Consider the following 18,421-nt stretch of genomic DNA (forward strand, 5'->3'; position numbering starts at 1 on the left):
ACAGCAAATCTGACGACACACAAGAGTGATACATTCACCTTTAACCCAGGAACCACAGCTGTTAACCCTCACAGAGGAACAGTGAAGACACTGAGGAGGAAGAAGCACACAAAACAGGGACACTTCAGTAACAAACATGCAGGATTTTGCTTCCAGAGAGTTTGTTCAGCACGTCGTGAACGGAGCGATGCAGACATCAGAGGAAAAGCATCCGACACAGAGCTTACAGTCTTGCAAAAATATTCTTGAAAGGGAAAAAAAAAAGTTTCACACATAAGCAATGAGCAGATCAGTAAACACCAACTTAAACAGCACAGATGTTTTTGAGAGCAGAAGTTTAGAAGCTCTAATGTCCATTCACATGTTAAGCATCTAATAGCTTAGCAGCGAGGCTTCTAGTCACAAAAAAGGTTTTTCAACCTAAGCACCAACGCAAGAAAATCCAACAGTGTTAAGGGAGTCCCTTTTATTTAGTCAGATGTGGTCAATCCATTGGAGGTGAATCTAACATCTTGAAAGTCTCTCAGAGCATTCTATAAATCAGCTGTCTGACAAGGGAACATGTCCTACAAGAAACACTCTTTTAACAACTGAAAATCTTGTGGACTTTGCAGCGATAGTTTTGCATAAGTTCAAATATCTAACAAACAACTGCATCCACAGTAGGTTCAGTTCACTTTAGTGCCTTTTAATTTTGTAAAACTCTTCAAAGTCCTAACAAAAAGGGATGGCTGAAACTACTGGAACAATGATTGTATTAAATGACTATTGCGGATAAAGGTATTTAGTGTTCATCAGAAATACAATATAATTCTTTCCTTTCTTAGGTGACCTGCTCAATAGAAACACGGCAAATAACTTAACATCCACTGCACACAACATATCTCCATCCAGAGACATTTAGATCCTGATGGAGGAGGCCGTTTCTGTCTAAAACTGCTGTCGTGTTTTTTTTTCAGTAACAACCTCATTTTTCGTGTAGCTAACCTGTAAATGAATAGTAATACATTCCCAATGAACTACCATAACTCTGATCATTTATGCAATTAATGGAATTCCTACAGATTCTAATGGAAAGTCTAATGTAAAGTGTTGCATATGAGCATAAAGTGTTTTTTCTCCATGTCAGAGTCAGCTGGTTCACGTTAATTGTGCAAACACTCCGCTTCTGTAAAGCATGAAATATCAGCGCAGAGCTGCTTTTCTCCGCTTCAGAATCCGCTGGAATTAGGTTAATTGCGTATACGGCTGAATAGTTACAGTGATTCAAAGAACGTCAACACTGGAGGTAACGCTCTTGAGTAAAAGGGTTAAACTGAAATAAGTTAGTTTTGGAGTCCTACTAGGTTCTAGAATGAGACTTTTTTTCCACAATGTATTTTCTTCCTGTGAGGAAAATCTGTGAAGGTTTTTTGTTTTGCTGATGACAAAACCAATAAGCCCAAACAAAACTAATTATTCATTTGGTTTCCATGGTTCTCAACTACTTCAAATTGAACTATTTAGACCAACAATAACCAAGGCTTTTCCATAACAGTACTTCACCAATTTTATGACCTTAAGACTGCTGCTTGTTCTTTCCAAAGGAGGTTTTTCCACAGCAAGATGGAAGAGTTCTTTCAACCCCTCAAAAAGTAAAGTAAAAAAACAATTTCACTGCTTTTAAACAATATTATTTGACTTTATTCATCCTTTTGTAAACAATAAAAGCCCCCCAGAAACTGACTACCGGTACTTTAGATTAAAAAACAAAACTGGACCAAATCTGAGGCTAAGATAATTGATTTTTTTTACTCCAAGCCACCATAAATCAAACAATCAAACATTGATCCACCTAAATGAGAGGGGTGAAACTGCAACACACTGAAGTTCATTTTATCAATTTAGTGAAGACTCTTAGCATTACTTCAAAATGTGGTCAAGTGAACTGTGGGTAGGTCCTGTTTTTAAAAGCTTTTAGTTCCTGAAAGAAACACCAAATTTAAGAAGCAAATCCACATTGCATCATGGGACAGAAAATTAAGGTAAAACCTTTACTATGTTTTAGACTCAGACTACACAGCTTTATGTACAAACACATTTTATTCACCTCCAATGCATTTAGTTTGAGCAACCCAGCCCATAAACCAAATCTGCACCACAAGTACATTTCTGGATGAGGTAACCCTCATGGCTTGAATTTTTGCCAAATGGCATGAACCTAATATTTGTTTTTGCAAAAAAAACAAAAAAATAGATGACCATACACTTAAAGTCAAGTGAAAAAGGATCCAAAGCGCAGAAAGAGCAGCAAAGCTTCCAGCAAGGTTTGGAAGAAGTGACAAGAGTTGATGGAGGAAGAGGCACAGCATTTGAAAAAAAAGGCCTTTGAGTCTTAGAGGAAGCAGCAGCAAGGAAGCAGAAGATCAACAAGAATGAGCTAACAAACAAAACAGCACAAAATTCAAAGAAATTACAGAGAAAATCACATTTTCATAAACAAAATTTTCTTCTACACAGCTCTTTATTATGAGCTTGATATCACTAGACGAGTAAAGACACGAGAGAGAACACATTCGGACAAAAGGATCCAGATGCAAAATCTTTTACTGTTAAAAAGCAGAAAATGTAAACTTCTTTTCATTTTTAGTTCAGAAATATAGCTGCTGAAGCTGTCAGTTTTGGCTAAACTACGGCTTTGCAGTTGTTGTTTTATCATGGCCTTGTTTTTATTGCAAATTGCAGCAAAAGGCTTAAATACCTCCCATAAAATATCAATCCAAAATGTAGAGGCAAATGCCAAAGAAAGCAGCTATTCAAACACCAACATGAAATCTGGTACCAGCTTGTTAGCCGAGTTAATGGCAAGACTGAGAGCAGATGGAAAACGGCAACATGTCTATGGACCCGGACCTGTAAAGCTCACAAGGGGTTTGGTTTAAGGTCCTCAAGATCTCCTGATCTCCAATCCCTACTAAAGATATGCAGATAAATCCCCACCATTAAAGTTTGAGATAATAGTTTTCAGATGGGTGAAAGAGTCTCCACATAAAAATTGTTTTTATTCTAACATGACTATTAATTTGTGAGCTTCAGGGAAACAAACGTAAGAATTTACCAAAGTGGTTTTTCCAGAGAAATCTACACTAGAGGTTGCATTTGATGCTTCTGTTGCAATTGATGCTTCTGTTTACACTCAGAAAAATATCTGGTTGTCCCAGTTGAGGGTTTGAACTCTGCATTAAGTCAAACTACATTTATATGTGGGTTTTCCCTTAGTTTTTCTGTAATTAGACCATCCGTTGCTAGCAAAAGCAGCAGGTGTGGCATGCTAATGCTAACAATTGGAGGCCATTGTGATTTTTTTTTTTTACTTCACTTTCTTTACTTTACTTTACTTTACCAGTCCTTTATAAGTGCATCTCCATTGTTAGTTGGTGATAAATTGATGTAGCTTGCTGTGAGTGTTGTAGTGTTTGGGTGAATCATGATCTTTTGTTTCATAAATATATATTTTTTTGTTGCAAAAAAAGACAAATAGCAGTTTAGGTAACTCCAAAGACTTGCCAAAGGATGTTAGTGACTTTTTTTTCTTGTATTAACCTTTTATTTGTTGTTTTTTTGTAAATCTCCACCTGTGTTCCATTTGAAGGCAGATCTTCTGAGCTCACAGATGTTTCGAGTAAAGCTTTTTAAAATTAAAATGTCTCGCTGAGTGCCTCTGAACCAGTTGCAGCAAGTCAGTAAATGAGAGGAACCCTGGAGGAACGGTGAGGTCACAAGGAAAAGAGGTGAAGAAGGAGGACGACTTTAGGGTCAGACCAAAAACAACAACAGTGTGTGGGAAAGAGGTGAAGAGGAAGGTTTCAGTTGTGATGTATAGAAGACGGGAGGTTGGAGATACCAAAGAGGAGGTTCATTGATATAGTTGAGGAGGACATGAGGGTGGTTGGTGTGAGCGAGAAGGATGCAGAAGAGAAGGTTATGCAGAGGTGGTTGATTCTCTGTGGCTTTTACAAAAGGTATCAGCTAAAAGTGTTCTGTTCTGTACTGGACCCAACTAAATAAGATATTTTGATTAGTATCTCTGCATTCAAGGTTCTTTCAGGCTACAAACGATTAAGAATGGAAACAAGACCTAAGAGAGTACTCTCGCTAGATACTATTCATATTGTGTCCAAGCCAGTTTGATCCCCAAAGTCGGGTTGGTTTGGCTAATGGGACCGCTCCTGTTTGGGTCACCTATAGTCAAGCTGTGGATGGCTTGGGCTGGAGCACGGTTCTTTGGACTCTGCTGTTCTCACTAAACATGCCCGAGCCTGGTTCTCCAAATCTGTGACATTAATTAATTAACCTCTCCTCTTACTTTTCAGGTATGAGACGGTGCAATGAGATTAAACATAACACGTTCTTTATTAGCAAATGGTAAACCTACAAAAAGTGCGTACTGCCATGTACTGTCCTGGACTGTTTTAAAATAGTGGCATCTGCACTCGGGTTGAGATCATCGAGTCCGACTGTTAAAGCAGACCGCAGACCAAGAGGTCAGGCAAATAGTTATGCTCTAGCACAGTTCAAAGAAAAGGGACAACCAGATAGCAGATCAACACAAACAGATCTTATCTTCTGTCAGAGTTGTGCTACATTTGCTCGCTCTGATAGAAACCTGTGACCGACCAATAAAACAACTGCTCAAACACAAATAAATCAAGCAGGCAGCGGGAAAAAGGCCAAACCCTTCAAACAATGAACACACCACTGTGATGAATGCTTGCATAACCAGTGGTTGCTTGCTGTTTTAAATAATTTATTTTTTCATTTAAGCTAAGCTAACCGTCTAAAACATGGAAGTCTAAGCCTTTTGCCGCTTTGGCACACTGAGATATATATTTTTTTGATGTAAGGAAGCTTTGAACCTTTAAATCAGGTTTTATAACAAAACACCGGTAGAGTGTTTGTACCCTTACATGAACCTCTTTTGAGCTTTAACGGGCATTTACTCACAACAGAAAAACTTTCACCTCTTGCACTTTTGGGTTTAAAGTGACATGAGGTGCCTTTATGATGAATAAATGTATTTTTAATTAATGATTAATGGAACTGTTGCTTTAGTTAGAATTCAGAGGTGAGTCATTTTTCGGTGCACTGAGTAAAAACCTGGTAAATAAGGTCCTTCTGGGACAAGGTCTACATGAGGACGTTGGCTCGTGTGTCGGGCAGCCGGAGTCCCACCAGCCCCCCGCCAACAAGCACGGAGGACGCCAGCAGGATGGGAATAGCCTTAGTGATGCCAACCAGTGAGCCGAAGATCAGGTTGCCCAGCACTGCAGCCAGCTTACACATGGCATTACAGAAGCCAAAGCCCGTTCCCCTGAGGAGGAAAACAGAGCCAGAGTCAGAAATGTACAGGACTGCCAACTTAATGTCTTAAGAAGCTAAAAGGTTGTATCGAAAATAGATTCTGCAGATTCCTCAGTCAGCTTTGAGGTGCGAGCGGTGTTTTGTCTGTTGATGCTGGGGGCGCCTAAACTGTTTTAGATGGAATGAATGCAAACATTTTAAATTCCCTCCTGATCCGGATGTGAAAAATGACAAAATAGAAAATCGCTTGATATATTTTTAACTAAATAAAAAATGTAAATAAAAGAAAAAGTACCCAGTTAAAAGAGAAAAAAGTGAATCAGGTATTTTTCAGCATGAAAAGGTCACAACAAGATTTCAATTTTTCTCTGCATGAGAACCACACTGATGGCCTACATCTGAAAATATAGAGAACTTGAAAACAAGAGAACCTTCTCAGGAGTACGCAATCAAAGTGAGTCCAAGAAAACTATGGCGTTTTGTGACTGCCATTTATTGAACAAGCGCAAAGATAACTGAGCGAGTGCATTCAGGAACTGAGTGAGCGGACCTTACAACTGCGCAAGCACAATGCTAACCGAGCGACTCTGCATTTTACAACTGCACGGTTGCAATCTTAACTGAGCGGCGATCCTGCGCGCTCGCTGCACTCCTATGCGCTCCTTCGGTTTGTGAGCAATGTTCAGGGGGTGTTTTTGTCACTCGGGGGCGGTAATCTTTCTGGTTGATCTGATTGGCCGAAATTTGCAGGTCAAATCCAGCAAGGCAGCCGGGCGGAACTTTCATTTTTTTGAGGCTTTAATAAAAAAAAACGCCGCTGAATATTCAGCTATAGGTTAAACCTGTATCTTTACTGGTAGGAGTACTGCTCAGTTAGGATTGCAACCGTGCAGTTGTAAAATGCGGAGTCGCTCGGTTAGCATTGCACTTGCTCACGCAGTTCACTCAGCGAACACAGTCGCTCAGTTATCTTTGCGCTCGTTCAATTAATGGCAGCCATGAAACGCCATAGAAACCAACCAGGACTTGTGTAGGAAGTCATGAAAACACTGAAGATCATGGAAAGAAGTACAAGCCTCCCATGACTAAGTACAGGTCAGAGTTCATGATCCAACAGTCAGAAAGAGACTCGATGATAAACTCAGATCTATGAAAGGTTCTGGGAGAAAGACTCAGCTGAACAAGAACACAAAGAAACATCTGGATGAGCCATAAAACGTTTGGACAAATGTTCTGATGAGACACAAGAGGAACTTTCTGGAATGATTGTGTTATTACATCAGGACTTAAAGCAGAAAAGAATAACAGAGCAACAGCAATGGTGGTATTGACCAGATTGCCATCAAAACTGATGGAAACATGAAGTGTTTTTTCTGCAGCAGAAAAAATCTATAGAAAATATGTGAACAGATTAGTTTGATGAATCATAAAGTATGAAGGATATTTCAAATAATGCCTACATGCCACGAGGTAGGCGGATACTTTCTGACAGTTCAAAAGCAATCAGATGCTCTTCACAGTCCTCACCGTCTATCTGTGGGGTAAAGTTCTGCTGTGACGACGTCCAGAGAGTTCCACGCAGAAATGCTGAGGCCATTGTAGAGACAGAGCATGAAGATCATCATCGACTCGCTGGTGCCGAACCAGAGGAAGAAGCAGCTGATGCCTGACAGAACCATGGAGCCTCCTGCAGGACAAACAGTTGTAACCCATCCATCACAAAAACACTGCAAACGGCCTGCAGGCAGAGAGGTCAACACCACAACATGTCCAGACATTTCACGGTGAGAGTTGGGTCTGAGCCAGCACAGTACCCAGCATGCTGAGGCGTCCAATCTTGTCCATGAGCAGAGCAGACACAATGTTTCCCGGCAGCACGGCCAGCGTTCCCAAGAAGTTGACAAAGTAGACCCAGTAGGCACTGTAGTCGTTATCGAACGTCATCTGACAGCCCGTCTTGTTGTGATGGAAGGAGCTGTTAATTATTCTGGAGTTGGTTAGCTTGGTGTCATCGATATCTGGCAACAGGAAAAACAAAAACATGGATGCTGTGAAATTGAGCCTGAAACAAATTTTTTCTTCAGTTTAAACGATGCATTCAAAACTAAACTGTGCCAGAACTTTACAGAAAAAATTGATCAATATATTTGTTTTACCATAAAATGAATTGTTGATAAAATGATGAGACACCAGCATAAACCTTTGTTTTTCTTTTTTGCCAAAAGTAAACTTAGAGGATTGCAGATATTATTTAGTGAAAATCTGTCTGTAAAGCACATCTTTATCTAAATAAACAGTAGAATTCTTCCTAGAGAACCATACATCATTTTCAAATATTCATTGTATAGTTAGCACAAAACTGAAGTTTTTTTAGTCAAAAATGCAAAAATCTCTGCAGACTCACATGTGAATTCCTTTTTATAGCAACCTAAACCTTTTCCTTTTTCTAATCAATTCATAAGGAACTACAATAAATGCCTAAATCCTTTCCAACAAACACCTTTTTTCCTTAAAGTAAATTATCCAAACCCTGCCTTTCTATAAACATGGATCGTCTTTTTCTGAAAGTAAACCCTTAATAAAAACAACTCACTCTGATTTATTTCTATAGCTTTGAACATGTTTTATAAAAGTAAGAAAACACAACAGCAAATGTAATAAAGGCTTTCACTTGGTGATTAAATAAGAAGTAAATGTCTAAGGACACCTGAACTACGATCCCAAACGTTCCGATTGGTTTCATCTGTTTGTAAAACTTTTTAAGAAACCCAGAAAGGTTTGAGGTTCCGTCTGTTTGTTCTGTTGAGCTCAGCTTTAAAACAGCAAGCACAGAGCAACGGGCCGGCGCCGCGCAGCGAAGCATCTGCTGCCGAGCTGCGGGGGCTCTAGCTCAGCAACCAAGCTGAACCTTTGCTCAGGAGGACTGCAGGGAAGATCAGCAACAAAGTATGAGATTAATCCAGGTCAGTGACAAAAAGACGATTTAATCCAACACCACAAAACAGGTTTATCATGTCGTGTTGCATGATGGGAATCAGCCAAAGATGTGAAATGTCTACAAGAGCAAACTGCAGTCTCCAGAGTTTATGACGGAGTTTCCAGGAGGGAAATGTTTCCCACATCATCGAACCGCCACCACCCAAAGGCTTTACTTGATCAATGGAGCAGGCACCATTGGGTTCTAGTGGGTTCTAAAAACAAATCAGAAAAGTTTGAATCGTTCATCAGAACTAGAACTGCTCATCCCACAGCGGCATGTCCCTTCCAGATGCTGCTCCACTTACAGGGAAACAAACAACAAAGATAAATAATTTACTCAACTCAAATGTTTGCTTAGATTATTAGAAATGCCGGAAATGCACTGCTGTAGTTTCAGGTTAGCTTGAATGTCTAAAGGCTTTTCCCTCAACATGAAGTGTGTTTGAGTAACCTCAACAGCAGCAGTTCTGTCTCTGCACATTTCTTTTCATCCTCTGCTTTCAGGACTCATCGCTGGGGGCAAAAAGACTTTGTTTCCCACCAGTAAACCTGGTGAGCTTTCGCTGTTTCTGTGTTCAGTGAATCCCCCCCGACTGTTTTTCCAGCCTCCACTCCCACAAGGTCTGAATCAGCTCCACTTCTGTTAGATCATTTCCTGACGCTCCAGATTTTTCTTACAGTTTGGCAAAAAAAAAAGCCTCCATGACACACGAGTTGTTTTGCAGATTCTTTTTTTTTTTTTATAAGCTACTCTATTGCAGCAAGAAATAAAAATCACAGTCATCTGAGCTTTCCCATCTAAACAGAACCATCTCTGCAGCCCAATCTTGTTAAATAGTCAGCAGTGGTTGCAATCTGAGTGAAGAACGAAGAGGTTAAGCAGCAATTTAGCAGCTGAGTGCATCCTTTATGCTTGAAGCTGTGACATTAAACCCTGAACGAGCTGTCAGGCAAACAAAAGACTCATGAAAAGGGGCCCACTGTAAAAAGCAAGAGGATGAGGAGAGGAAACTGGCCTCAGTGCAGTGCTGGATGAACACGCTGAGTGTGTGTTTTGCAGATGCACTCACCTGTGTTGTAGAAGAAAGAGTCCACAAAGGAGCAGTTTTTGAAAAATGATCCCACCGAGGAGACGTCCTCGAAGTAACAGTTAAAGAAAGACGAGTCAATGAAGGTGACGGCCTTGAACTTCATGCTGATGAACCTGGAAGGACATGGTGGGTTTTTTTTTTACACAAAATACACATAATGTATGTTGAAGAAGTTAAATTAAATGTCTGTTTTTTTGGTTTCCTGGCCATAAGTCCAATGTTTGAGAGCAGACAGGTGTGTTTCTGTTAGAAAAATATTTTCTGATGACTGTGACTGCTCCTTTAGAGATATAGGATAGGGTGAGAAGCTCGGAGGAGCCGCTTCCCTTCCACATTCAGAGGAGCCAATTGAGGTGGCTTGAGGCCTCTAGTCCGTATGTCTCCTGGAAACCTCCCTGGGGATGTGTTCCAGGCATGTCCCACTGGGTGGAGAACCTGGGGAAGACCCAGTACACGCTGGAGAAACTACGTCTCTCGACTGGCCCGGGAACAACTCGGGGGTCCCCCCTGAAGGAGCTGGAGGAAAAGGCTGGGGATATGGAAATCTGGTCATTTTTGCTTTGACTGTTGCCCCCGCAGCCCGGTCCCGGACAAGCGGAAGAAGATGGATGGATGGATGGACCACTGATAAGCTCTCTCAAGCTCTGACTTGACCGAAGACTTGAATGCGTTCATGACAGCTTTCAGAGGTGGTTTTGAGCCTAAGTGTCCTCTTGAGGAGATCGTGCCATGCCACATTTACATCGGCCTCTGCAATGAGCATGCAAGCGACCACTTTTAATGGAAAGTCTATAAAAAACGCAGGCTTCTGCGTACAATACTATCACGTTTACGCTACGATAAGCAAGTTATGAAGTCTGTTTTCGGACTCTATGTTCAAAACGGGCTCCCTTTGTGAGTGCTGTGAAAGTTAAACCAGTTTAACTTTGACCAATCAAGGATTTGGATTTGGAAGTAATGTTTTATTTCACGGACGAGTTTTGTTTGACGGGCCCTATCAGAATTCTATGACATCAAATCTTTCATATATTGGAAAGAAAAAGCCTGGAGCAAGACTCCCGAGATTTGTACCGCTTTGACATTTCACACCAAGCCTTTCCCAACTCGTCTCCGCTCGGTACCTGACCGTGTACCTCGTCTCTACTACTGCTTCTACACCTGGCTGTGGTTCCTGTCTCCGGCTCGACTCGCGCCCCTGACGGTCCCCCCAACTCCGGCTGGATGAAGCTTGTCTGCTGGACTTTAAATATGTAGTTGTAGAGTTAGATAAGTTAATTCTTCTCTATGAGTTCTGGTAAATCGCCTGTCCGTCCTGGGGGAGGATCCCTCCTTCATGTGGGCACCCCTGAGGTTTCTTCGTTTTTTCCGGAATCCGTTATTTTTAGGAGTTTTTCCTTACCGCGAAGGGGGGTCTAAGGGCAGGGATTCCAGTATAGCTTAGTCAGTTTGTTGGTTCAATTTAGTATTTTCCAATTGAACTCTCTGTACTCATGATCCTTCTGATTTTATGTTTAACTTTTCCAATTACCGATACGAAGCCCATCAAGACGACTGTTGTTGTGAATTTGTGCTATGCAAATAAAATAAAATTGAATTGAATTGAGTGCATGCGCTAGTATTTGGTAGCGACGGTCCAGTGTGAACACTCTATGCTTAAAACCTGCATTCACCTGGCTGGTGTGTATGTAGCATCAGACTTTCATGCAGCTTAATGGCCAAACATTTGTCACCAGGATTGGTCTTGGTGGAACCAAAAAACAAAAACCAGATGGTCGGTTCTGGTATTTGTCTTTATGATCTGCTTCATGTTGCTGCACAAAATATGGCTTTGATTTTATCCACATAAACCTGGAAAAGACTCAGAAATGACAGGAGATGGACTCTTAATTCTTAAGGTGAGAAAACAGATCATGTGTGAAGGAGGAAAATTGAGGGAAGGAAAGAGAGATACGCCTTCTAATTTCCACCGATGAGGAGGAGTCTGGATTAACAGCAGCGCTGTGGTCATCTGGGAGAAAACAGCATCTATTGGATTTTAATTGGTAATTTACCTCAAGTAAACGAAATACAAAATATTTCAAATATGAAAGGTTTGGGAAAGGAATGGATGGTTCCATCAAAGCAATCCCACATTATTTCACTACCACCTCAGCGTTTGACTGCAGCTCTGATGTTCGTTTTCTGAAAATATACATTTGAGTCTTGAGTGAGGATGCTCTCTTTCTAGAAAGTTCCTTTTCTGTCTCATCAGATTCTTTGTCCAGAGTGTCATGAGTGTCCGTCTCCTTCTACTCTTCATGGATCCATGTTTGTCCAAAAGTCTCTGTCTTACTTTCGGATCAGGAACTCTTACCTGCAGGTCTTTCCATGATCTCCTCCTTTTTTCATGGCCTCCTGGATGAGTCCTTGTCGTGTTCTTAGAATTGGATTGATCAGTTCCAGGAAGGTTTTCCATTTTTCCAAGTTTTCTTCGTGTTAGGTACCAGGAGGGGCCAGGGCGGCCGATATTGTTTTTGATTCACTTCCTGTTTTAGTTTGACACTTCCGGTTCTGGTCACTAGTTACACTCGTTGTCTTTACCTCATTGATTGTTTTCACCTGTTTCCACTTTAGTCACTGTATATATTCTTTGTCAACCCAGTCATGGTCACAGGATCGTTTCGTTTGTTTGTACTCTCACGAGAATAGTCGATTAAATTCGAATTATACGTATCCGCTGGCGTCCTGCGTTTGTGTCCACCACCCGACCCTGACATTACGATCCTGTCAACAATGGACACAGCGGGCGCTGATCATTCTGGAGCTGATGCCGGTAACCAGGAGCGGATCATCCAGCTCCAAGCAGAACAGCTTGATTACTTGCGTCGAGGGATGCTGGAGATGGCCGGTCGCCAGGAGCAACAGTTAACCGCGCTCCACAAACGCCTGGACCTCCTGGCCACGCAGGTTCAGCCGTCTTCTTCATCTCACACGCCTCATCCTTCCTCCTCCTCCTCGCCGGCTCCTGTGGCTCCTTTTCAGACTTCTCCGGCTCCTGTGGTGCAGCTGGCCCGGCCAGAGAGGTTCTCCGGTGACTCTGGGGACTGCAGGGCGTTCATCACGCAGTGTGAGCTGCACTTCGAACTACACGCCGCAGCGTTCCCTACGGAGCGGTCCAAGGTGGCCTTCATGATATCGCATCTCACGGACAGAGCTGGAGCATGGGCCACAGCAGAGTGGCAACGTGAAGCCACGACCTGCGCATCTCTTCCTGCCTTCCTGGAGGCGTTCACCCAGGTCTTCCAGCACACAAAGCCTGGGAGGGAGGCAGCCCGGGCACTTATGCGGCTGCGACAGGGGCCTCGGCGGGTGGCTGATTACGCCATAGAGTTCCGGACTCTCGGTTCAGAGAGCGATTGGAACCCCGCTGCGCTGACGGACGCTTTCCTGGAGGGTCTTTCCGAGGAGATGAAGGACCATCTCGCGCCGTTGGAGATCCCGTCGTCCTTGGAGCCCCTGATAGCCCTCGCTATCAGGATTGACAATCGCCTGCAGGATCGCAGAAAAGGACGTCGGGCGGAGGTTCCCCGTTTCGAGGGACGCCCCGTGGACTCTTCACACTCCTCTCATCATGCTTTGTCTGCTGCTCCCACAGATCCTTCGGAGCCCCTGACGGACGAACCCATGCTTTTGGGACATGGGCGCCTATCCTCCGCTGAACGTAAACGCCGGATAACGGCAGGTGAGTGCCTTTACTGTGGTCAGTGGGGTCATTTCTGCAGGGCCTGCCCAAAAGTCACCGCTCGTCATTAAGTGTGGGCACACTGACGAGTGGAGGTCCAGCGCCCACCATTTCTAGTCCTGCCTCGTGCTTACTGGAGGCTCATATTATGTTTAAGGTTGGGGGGGTTCCCGTTCGGGCCTTATTGGACTCTGGGGCTGAGCAGAACCTCATGGATGCCGAGCTGGCCAAACAGGCGGGTTTTACCACCGAGTCGCTTCCCCGTCCGTTATTAGTTAGCTCTCTTAATGGTGAGATTGTTTCCACCGTCAACCAAATTACTGAACCAGTCCATCTCATAATTTCAGGTAATCATCACGAGTTCACCCGGTTTTACGTATTCAAGTCATCTCTCAATCCTATAGTTTTGGGGTTTCCCTGGCTCTTGGCTCATAACCCCGTTATCGACTGGCCCTCTGGTCGCATCACTCGCTGGAGTGATTATTGTCATGAGACCTGTTTGCGCTCAGCTCGACATCCGAAGGCCGATCCCGCTGTCCCGGTGGGGCAGCCGCCCTCACCTGACCTATCCGGGGTGCCTTCCGAATACCATGACTTGGGGGAGGTTTTTTCTAAGGATCGGGCTCTATCGCTTCCACCTCACAGGCCTTATGACTGTGCCATCACACTGCAGCCAGACGCAACGCTGCCCAAGAACCACCTCTACAACCTGTCGAAACCGGAGAGGGAGGCCATGGAGCGGTACGTGGCTGATTCCCTCAGGTCTGGACTCATCAGGCCGTCCTCATCGCCTGTAGGGGCCGGGTTCTTTTTTGTTGGAAAGAAGGATGGGTCGTTACGACCCTGCATCGACTATCGGGGGTTAAATGCCATTACTGTGAAGAACCGGTATCCCCTTCCTCTGATGAACTCCGCCTTTGAGTCACTGCAGGAGGCCAGGGTGTTCACCAAGTTGGACCTGCGGAACGCCTACCATTTGGTGCGTATCAGGGAGGGTGACGAGTGGAGGACTGCATTCAACACCCCACTCGGACACTATGAATATCTGGTGATGCCTTTCGGTCTGTCTAACGCCCCTGCAGTGTTTCAGGGATTCATTAATGATGTGCTTCGGGATTTTGTTCATCACTTTGTTTTTGTCTACCTGGATGATATCCTGATATTTTCTAAGGATTCCAGCGAGCATAGGCGGCATGTTCGTCTGGTTCTCCAGCGGCTTCTCGAGAACAAACTGTATGTAAAGGCTGAGAAGTGTGAGTTTCACTCCCCTTGTGTTTTGTTTTTGGGGTTTGTCATCGCGGGTGGGGAGGTACGAACCGATCCTGCCAAGGTTAAGGCGGTTGTGGAATAGCCCACCCCTGTTAACCGTAAACAGTTAAAACGGTTTTTGGGGTTTGCCAACTTCTTACGCCGCTTTATCCGTAATTTTAGCTCTGTCGCAGCACCCCTCACGAGCCTGACATCCACCTCCTCTGCTTTTCAGTGGTCGGAGGCCGCTGAGGCTGCTTTTGTCAAACTGAAGCATCTGTTCACCACCGCGCCTGTCCTGATCCAACCAGATCCCTCCAACCAGTTCATCGTGGAGGTTGACGCTTCTGATATTGGGGTAGGGGGTGTGTTATCACAGCGGTCGAGCACGGATGACAAGCTCCATCCGTGCGCCTTTTTCTCCCGCCGGCTTAACCCGGCCGAGGTGAACTATGATGTGGGGGACAAGGAGCTTCTAGCGATTAAGTTGGCTCTTGAGGAGTGGAGACACTGGTTGGAGGGGGCGACTCAGCCGTTTGTGGTCTGGACCGACCATAAGAACCTCTCGTACATCCGGACCGCTAAACGGTTGAATCCCAGGCAGGCGAGGTGGTCGTTATTTTTCACCCGTTTTGATTTTGTTGTTTCTTACCGTCCTGGCTCCAAGAATGTAAAACCTGACGCCCTCTCTCGGCAGCAGGAACTTATAGTGAAGGATCAACAACCAAGAACAGTCATACCGGCATCCTGCGTTCTAGGTGCCCTCACTTGGCGTTTGGAGAGGGACATCAAGGCTGCTCAGGCGCAGGACCCAGACCCAGGTGGGGGGCCGCCTTATAGACTTTTTGTTCCCAGGACCTGTCACAGCCAGGTTCTCCAGTGGGCTCATGCTACGCGCCTGACCTGCCACCCCGGCATCCGCAGGACCATCTCATTCCTACGCCGACGGTTCTGGTGGCCCAGTCTAGCAAGGGACACCCGGGAGTTTGTTTCTGCCTGCACAGTCTGTGCCCAGAATAAGACCACCAACCAACCTCCTGCTGGGCTCCTACACCCTTTACCAGTCCCGAGCCGTCCTTGGTCCCACATTGCCCTGGACTTCGTCACCGGTCTGCCGTCCTCAGCTGGCAGGACGGTCATCATGACAGTGGTGGACCGGTTTTCGAAGGCAGCCCACTTTGCGGCCTTGCAGAAGCTGCCTTCGGCCGCGGAGACTGCCAAACTCATCACTGATCATGTTTTCCGGCTGCATGGTATTCCGGTGGACCTGGTCTTGGACCGGGGTCCACAGTTCATTTCCCAGGTGTGGAGGTCCTTCTGTGCAGCTTTCGGTGCCACTGCAAGTCTCTCCTCAGGGTTCCATCCTCAGTCTAACGGGCAGGCTGAGAGGACCAATCAGGACCTCGAGGCGGCCCTCCGATGCATCTGCTCTCATCACCAGACCTCCTGGAGCTCCATGCTTCCCTGGGTGGAGTATGCCCACAACTCCATGTACTGCTACTGGTATGTCTCCTTTTGAGTGCTCCCTGGGTTATCAACCTCCTTTGTTCCCGGAGCAGGAGACAGAGGTCGCGGTACCATCCATCCAACACCTTTACCGCCGCTGCAGACGAGTCTGGAAGGAGGCGCGTGCCGCACTGCTTCGCTCTTCCGCAACCAACAAGAGGCTGGCTGACCGGCACCGCCGCCCAGCCCCCGCCTACGCGCCAGGTCAGTCAGTCCTCCTCTCCACTGCTAATATCAAGTTGCGGACAGAGTCGAGGAAGCTCTCCCCCAGGTACATCGGACCTTTCCAGGTGGTGAGGGTGATTAACCCCGTGGCGGTCCAGTTACGCCTACCACAAACCATGCGGATCCATCCAGTTTTTCACGTGTCTCAGCTTAAGCCACACATCACGAGTCCCCTGCATCCGTCCCCCAAACCACCACCGGCGCCTCGCATCATCGATGGTCAGCCCGCATGGACCTTCCGGCGCATAATGGACGTCAGACGGAGAGGACGGGGCTTCCAATACTTGGTGGACTGGAAGGGGTGTGGGCCTGAAGAACGGTCCTGGGAACCGTCGTCCCGTATTCTGGACAAGGACATGCTCCGGGAGTTCCACCGGCGGCACCCTCACAAACCTGGTGGTGCGCCCAGGGGCGCCCCTTGAGGAGGAGGTACTGTTAGGTACCAGGAGGGGCCAGGGCGGCCGATATTGTTTTTGATTCACTTCCTGTTTTAGTTTGACACTTCCGGTTCTGGTCACTAGTTACACTCGTTGTCTTTACCTCATTGATTGTTTTCACCTGTTTCCACTTTAGTCACTGTATATATTCTTTGTCAACCTAGTCATGGTCACAGGATCGTTTCGTTTGTTTGTACTCTCACGAGAATAGTCAATTAAATTCGAGTTATACGTATCCGCTGGCGTCCTGCGTTTGTGTCCACCACCCGACCCTGACACTTCGGTTATGAACAACGGAAAATGACTCAGTCTCACCAGACACTTTTGTTGTTGAATTTCTTTACATGGTAGCATGATGTTTCTTCAAAAAATCTCTGCTGCTTCACTTTTTCAGAAAACAAAAAGTCTGACATTAAACAGTAAAAAAAAAACCTTTCATCTTTCTTCTCTTTTCCCCCAGCTTTATCTTTTCTAAACGTTTATTTCTTTTATCGTGAAATCGATCATCTGAGTGTTGGCCTGTTTACGGTCAGACGCCGCTTTGCGTACCGGTCGTTTATGAAGGCGCCGTTTCTGTGGATCTGGTTCTCCAGAGTGAAGTTGAAGGTGAAGTCTTCGATGCGTTCGTTGTTGTGAATCTTCACTCTGGAGGCGTAGTCGTCTGCCTGAAGGTGCTTGATGACATCAGGGAACCACACTGACAGCCCATAGAACCTGCAGACAGACAGCTGTTTACTAGCAGTTTAATACTTTTTTACATGTAGTTGATCCTCTCCTGTTTGGTGAAACTGAATCTGAAAATGTTCTCACACGCAAGTTCTTGTATTTTCTTGCGTTTTTCTGTAGATTTTTGGTCTACTTGTGGCGTCTTTTTTTTTTTTTAAACCTTTTAACCAAATGTTTTTACATGTTCTCAGGTTTTGCTTCTTGTTTTTAGCTGCCATCACACCAAACCCAAGCCAGATGTCAGGGGGGGCCTGTTCTAATGTTAAGTCAATGTACATACGCAATCAGAGGTCCTGAGGCGCGTTTTGAACATCGGGTACAGTGCGATGGTCTGACGACAGCGTTGGGCGGCGCAACAACGCGATTCAGCAAAAAATGTAACACGTGGCGAATATTCGGCCGCACGACTTCAAATATATGAACTTTGGCGAAGAGTTTGCATTGTGTCAAACCAATTAGGAGCTCAGCCTTGGCTCGCCACGTGATGATGCGCGATCAGTGGGTGGAGTCTAAAACCAACTCAGAGGAGAATCTGATTGTTGTCCTGAACTTTTTATATCGTGACAATTAAAATGCATTCACATTTTCTCTGTGACCTTAAAATTTCGTGCAGGGCACCTGCCTGAAGTTTGCCCAGTTTTTTGCCCCCAAACAGCCTGAATCCACCCGTAAGAGCAGTTGTGGCTAAGACTTAAAGTAGATGACTTGTTTGAGTAATACATCTTGTGATTATTTGAGATTCTGAAATGCAGGATAAGTTGCTTTCTTGGTAGTAAATCAAAGCAATAAAACTTTCCAAGAAATATGAGAGTAGATTTCTCTCTTTCGTTCATTACAGCAATATATTATTGATCCAACATCAGCCTTACAGCTGAAGTCTTCAAGTAAAATGTTATTATTCTAAAGGAAGAGTGATGACTCAGCTGATTTAAGCAACACATTCCATCCTGAACCTGCATTAAGACCAAAGGCAGACGCTGAGGCACAGCTGGAGAACGTGTGTGTTATTTCTTACCCAAAAGACAGAGTAAACCAGACTGTAGCAAGTTTTATGGTGTTGTCTTTTACTGGGTGGATGAAGCATCTCAGAAAAGTTAACCAAATCTGAGAACAACAAGAACAACAATTCCGACATAGTGAACAAAAGA

General features: G+C 44.8%; 1 protein-coding gene across 1 annotated transcript in view; it reads right to left on the reverse strand.

Moving 5' to 3' along the window:
- Window positions 1–2,622: 2,622 nt before the first annotated feature.
- LOC101167134 (synaptic vesicle glycoprotein 2C) overlaps window positions 2,623–18,421 on the reverse strand; it is a 54,268-nt gene continuing 38,469 nt past the window's right edge. The window contains exons 8-13 of the mRNA XM_023960723.2: window positions 18,289–18,377; window positions 17,097–17,261; window positions 9,390–9,523; window positions 7,155–7,358; window positions 6,868–7,027; window positions 2,623–5,350 (exon numbers count right to left, since the gene is read on the reverse strand). Coding sequence (XP_023816491.1) covers window positions 5,167–5,350; window positions 6,868–7,027; window positions 7,155–7,358; window positions 9,390–9,523; window positions 17,097–17,261; window positions 18,289–18,377 — 936 coding nt within the window. The 3' untranslated portion in view covers window positions 2,623–5,166. The remainder of the gene's footprint in view (window positions 5,351–6,867; window positions 7,028–7,154; window positions 7,359–9,389; window positions 9,524–17,096; window positions 17,262–18,288; window positions 18,378–18,421) is intronic.

The sequence above is a fragment of the Oryzias latipes genome, chromosome 12 (genome assembly GCF_053564925.1).
Source record: "Oryzias latipes strain Hd-rR chromosome 12, Olatipes_Hd-rR_3.1".
Lineage (NCBI taxonomy): Eukaryota > Metazoa > Chordata > Actinopteri > Beloniformes > Adrianichthyidae > Oryzias > Oryzias latipes.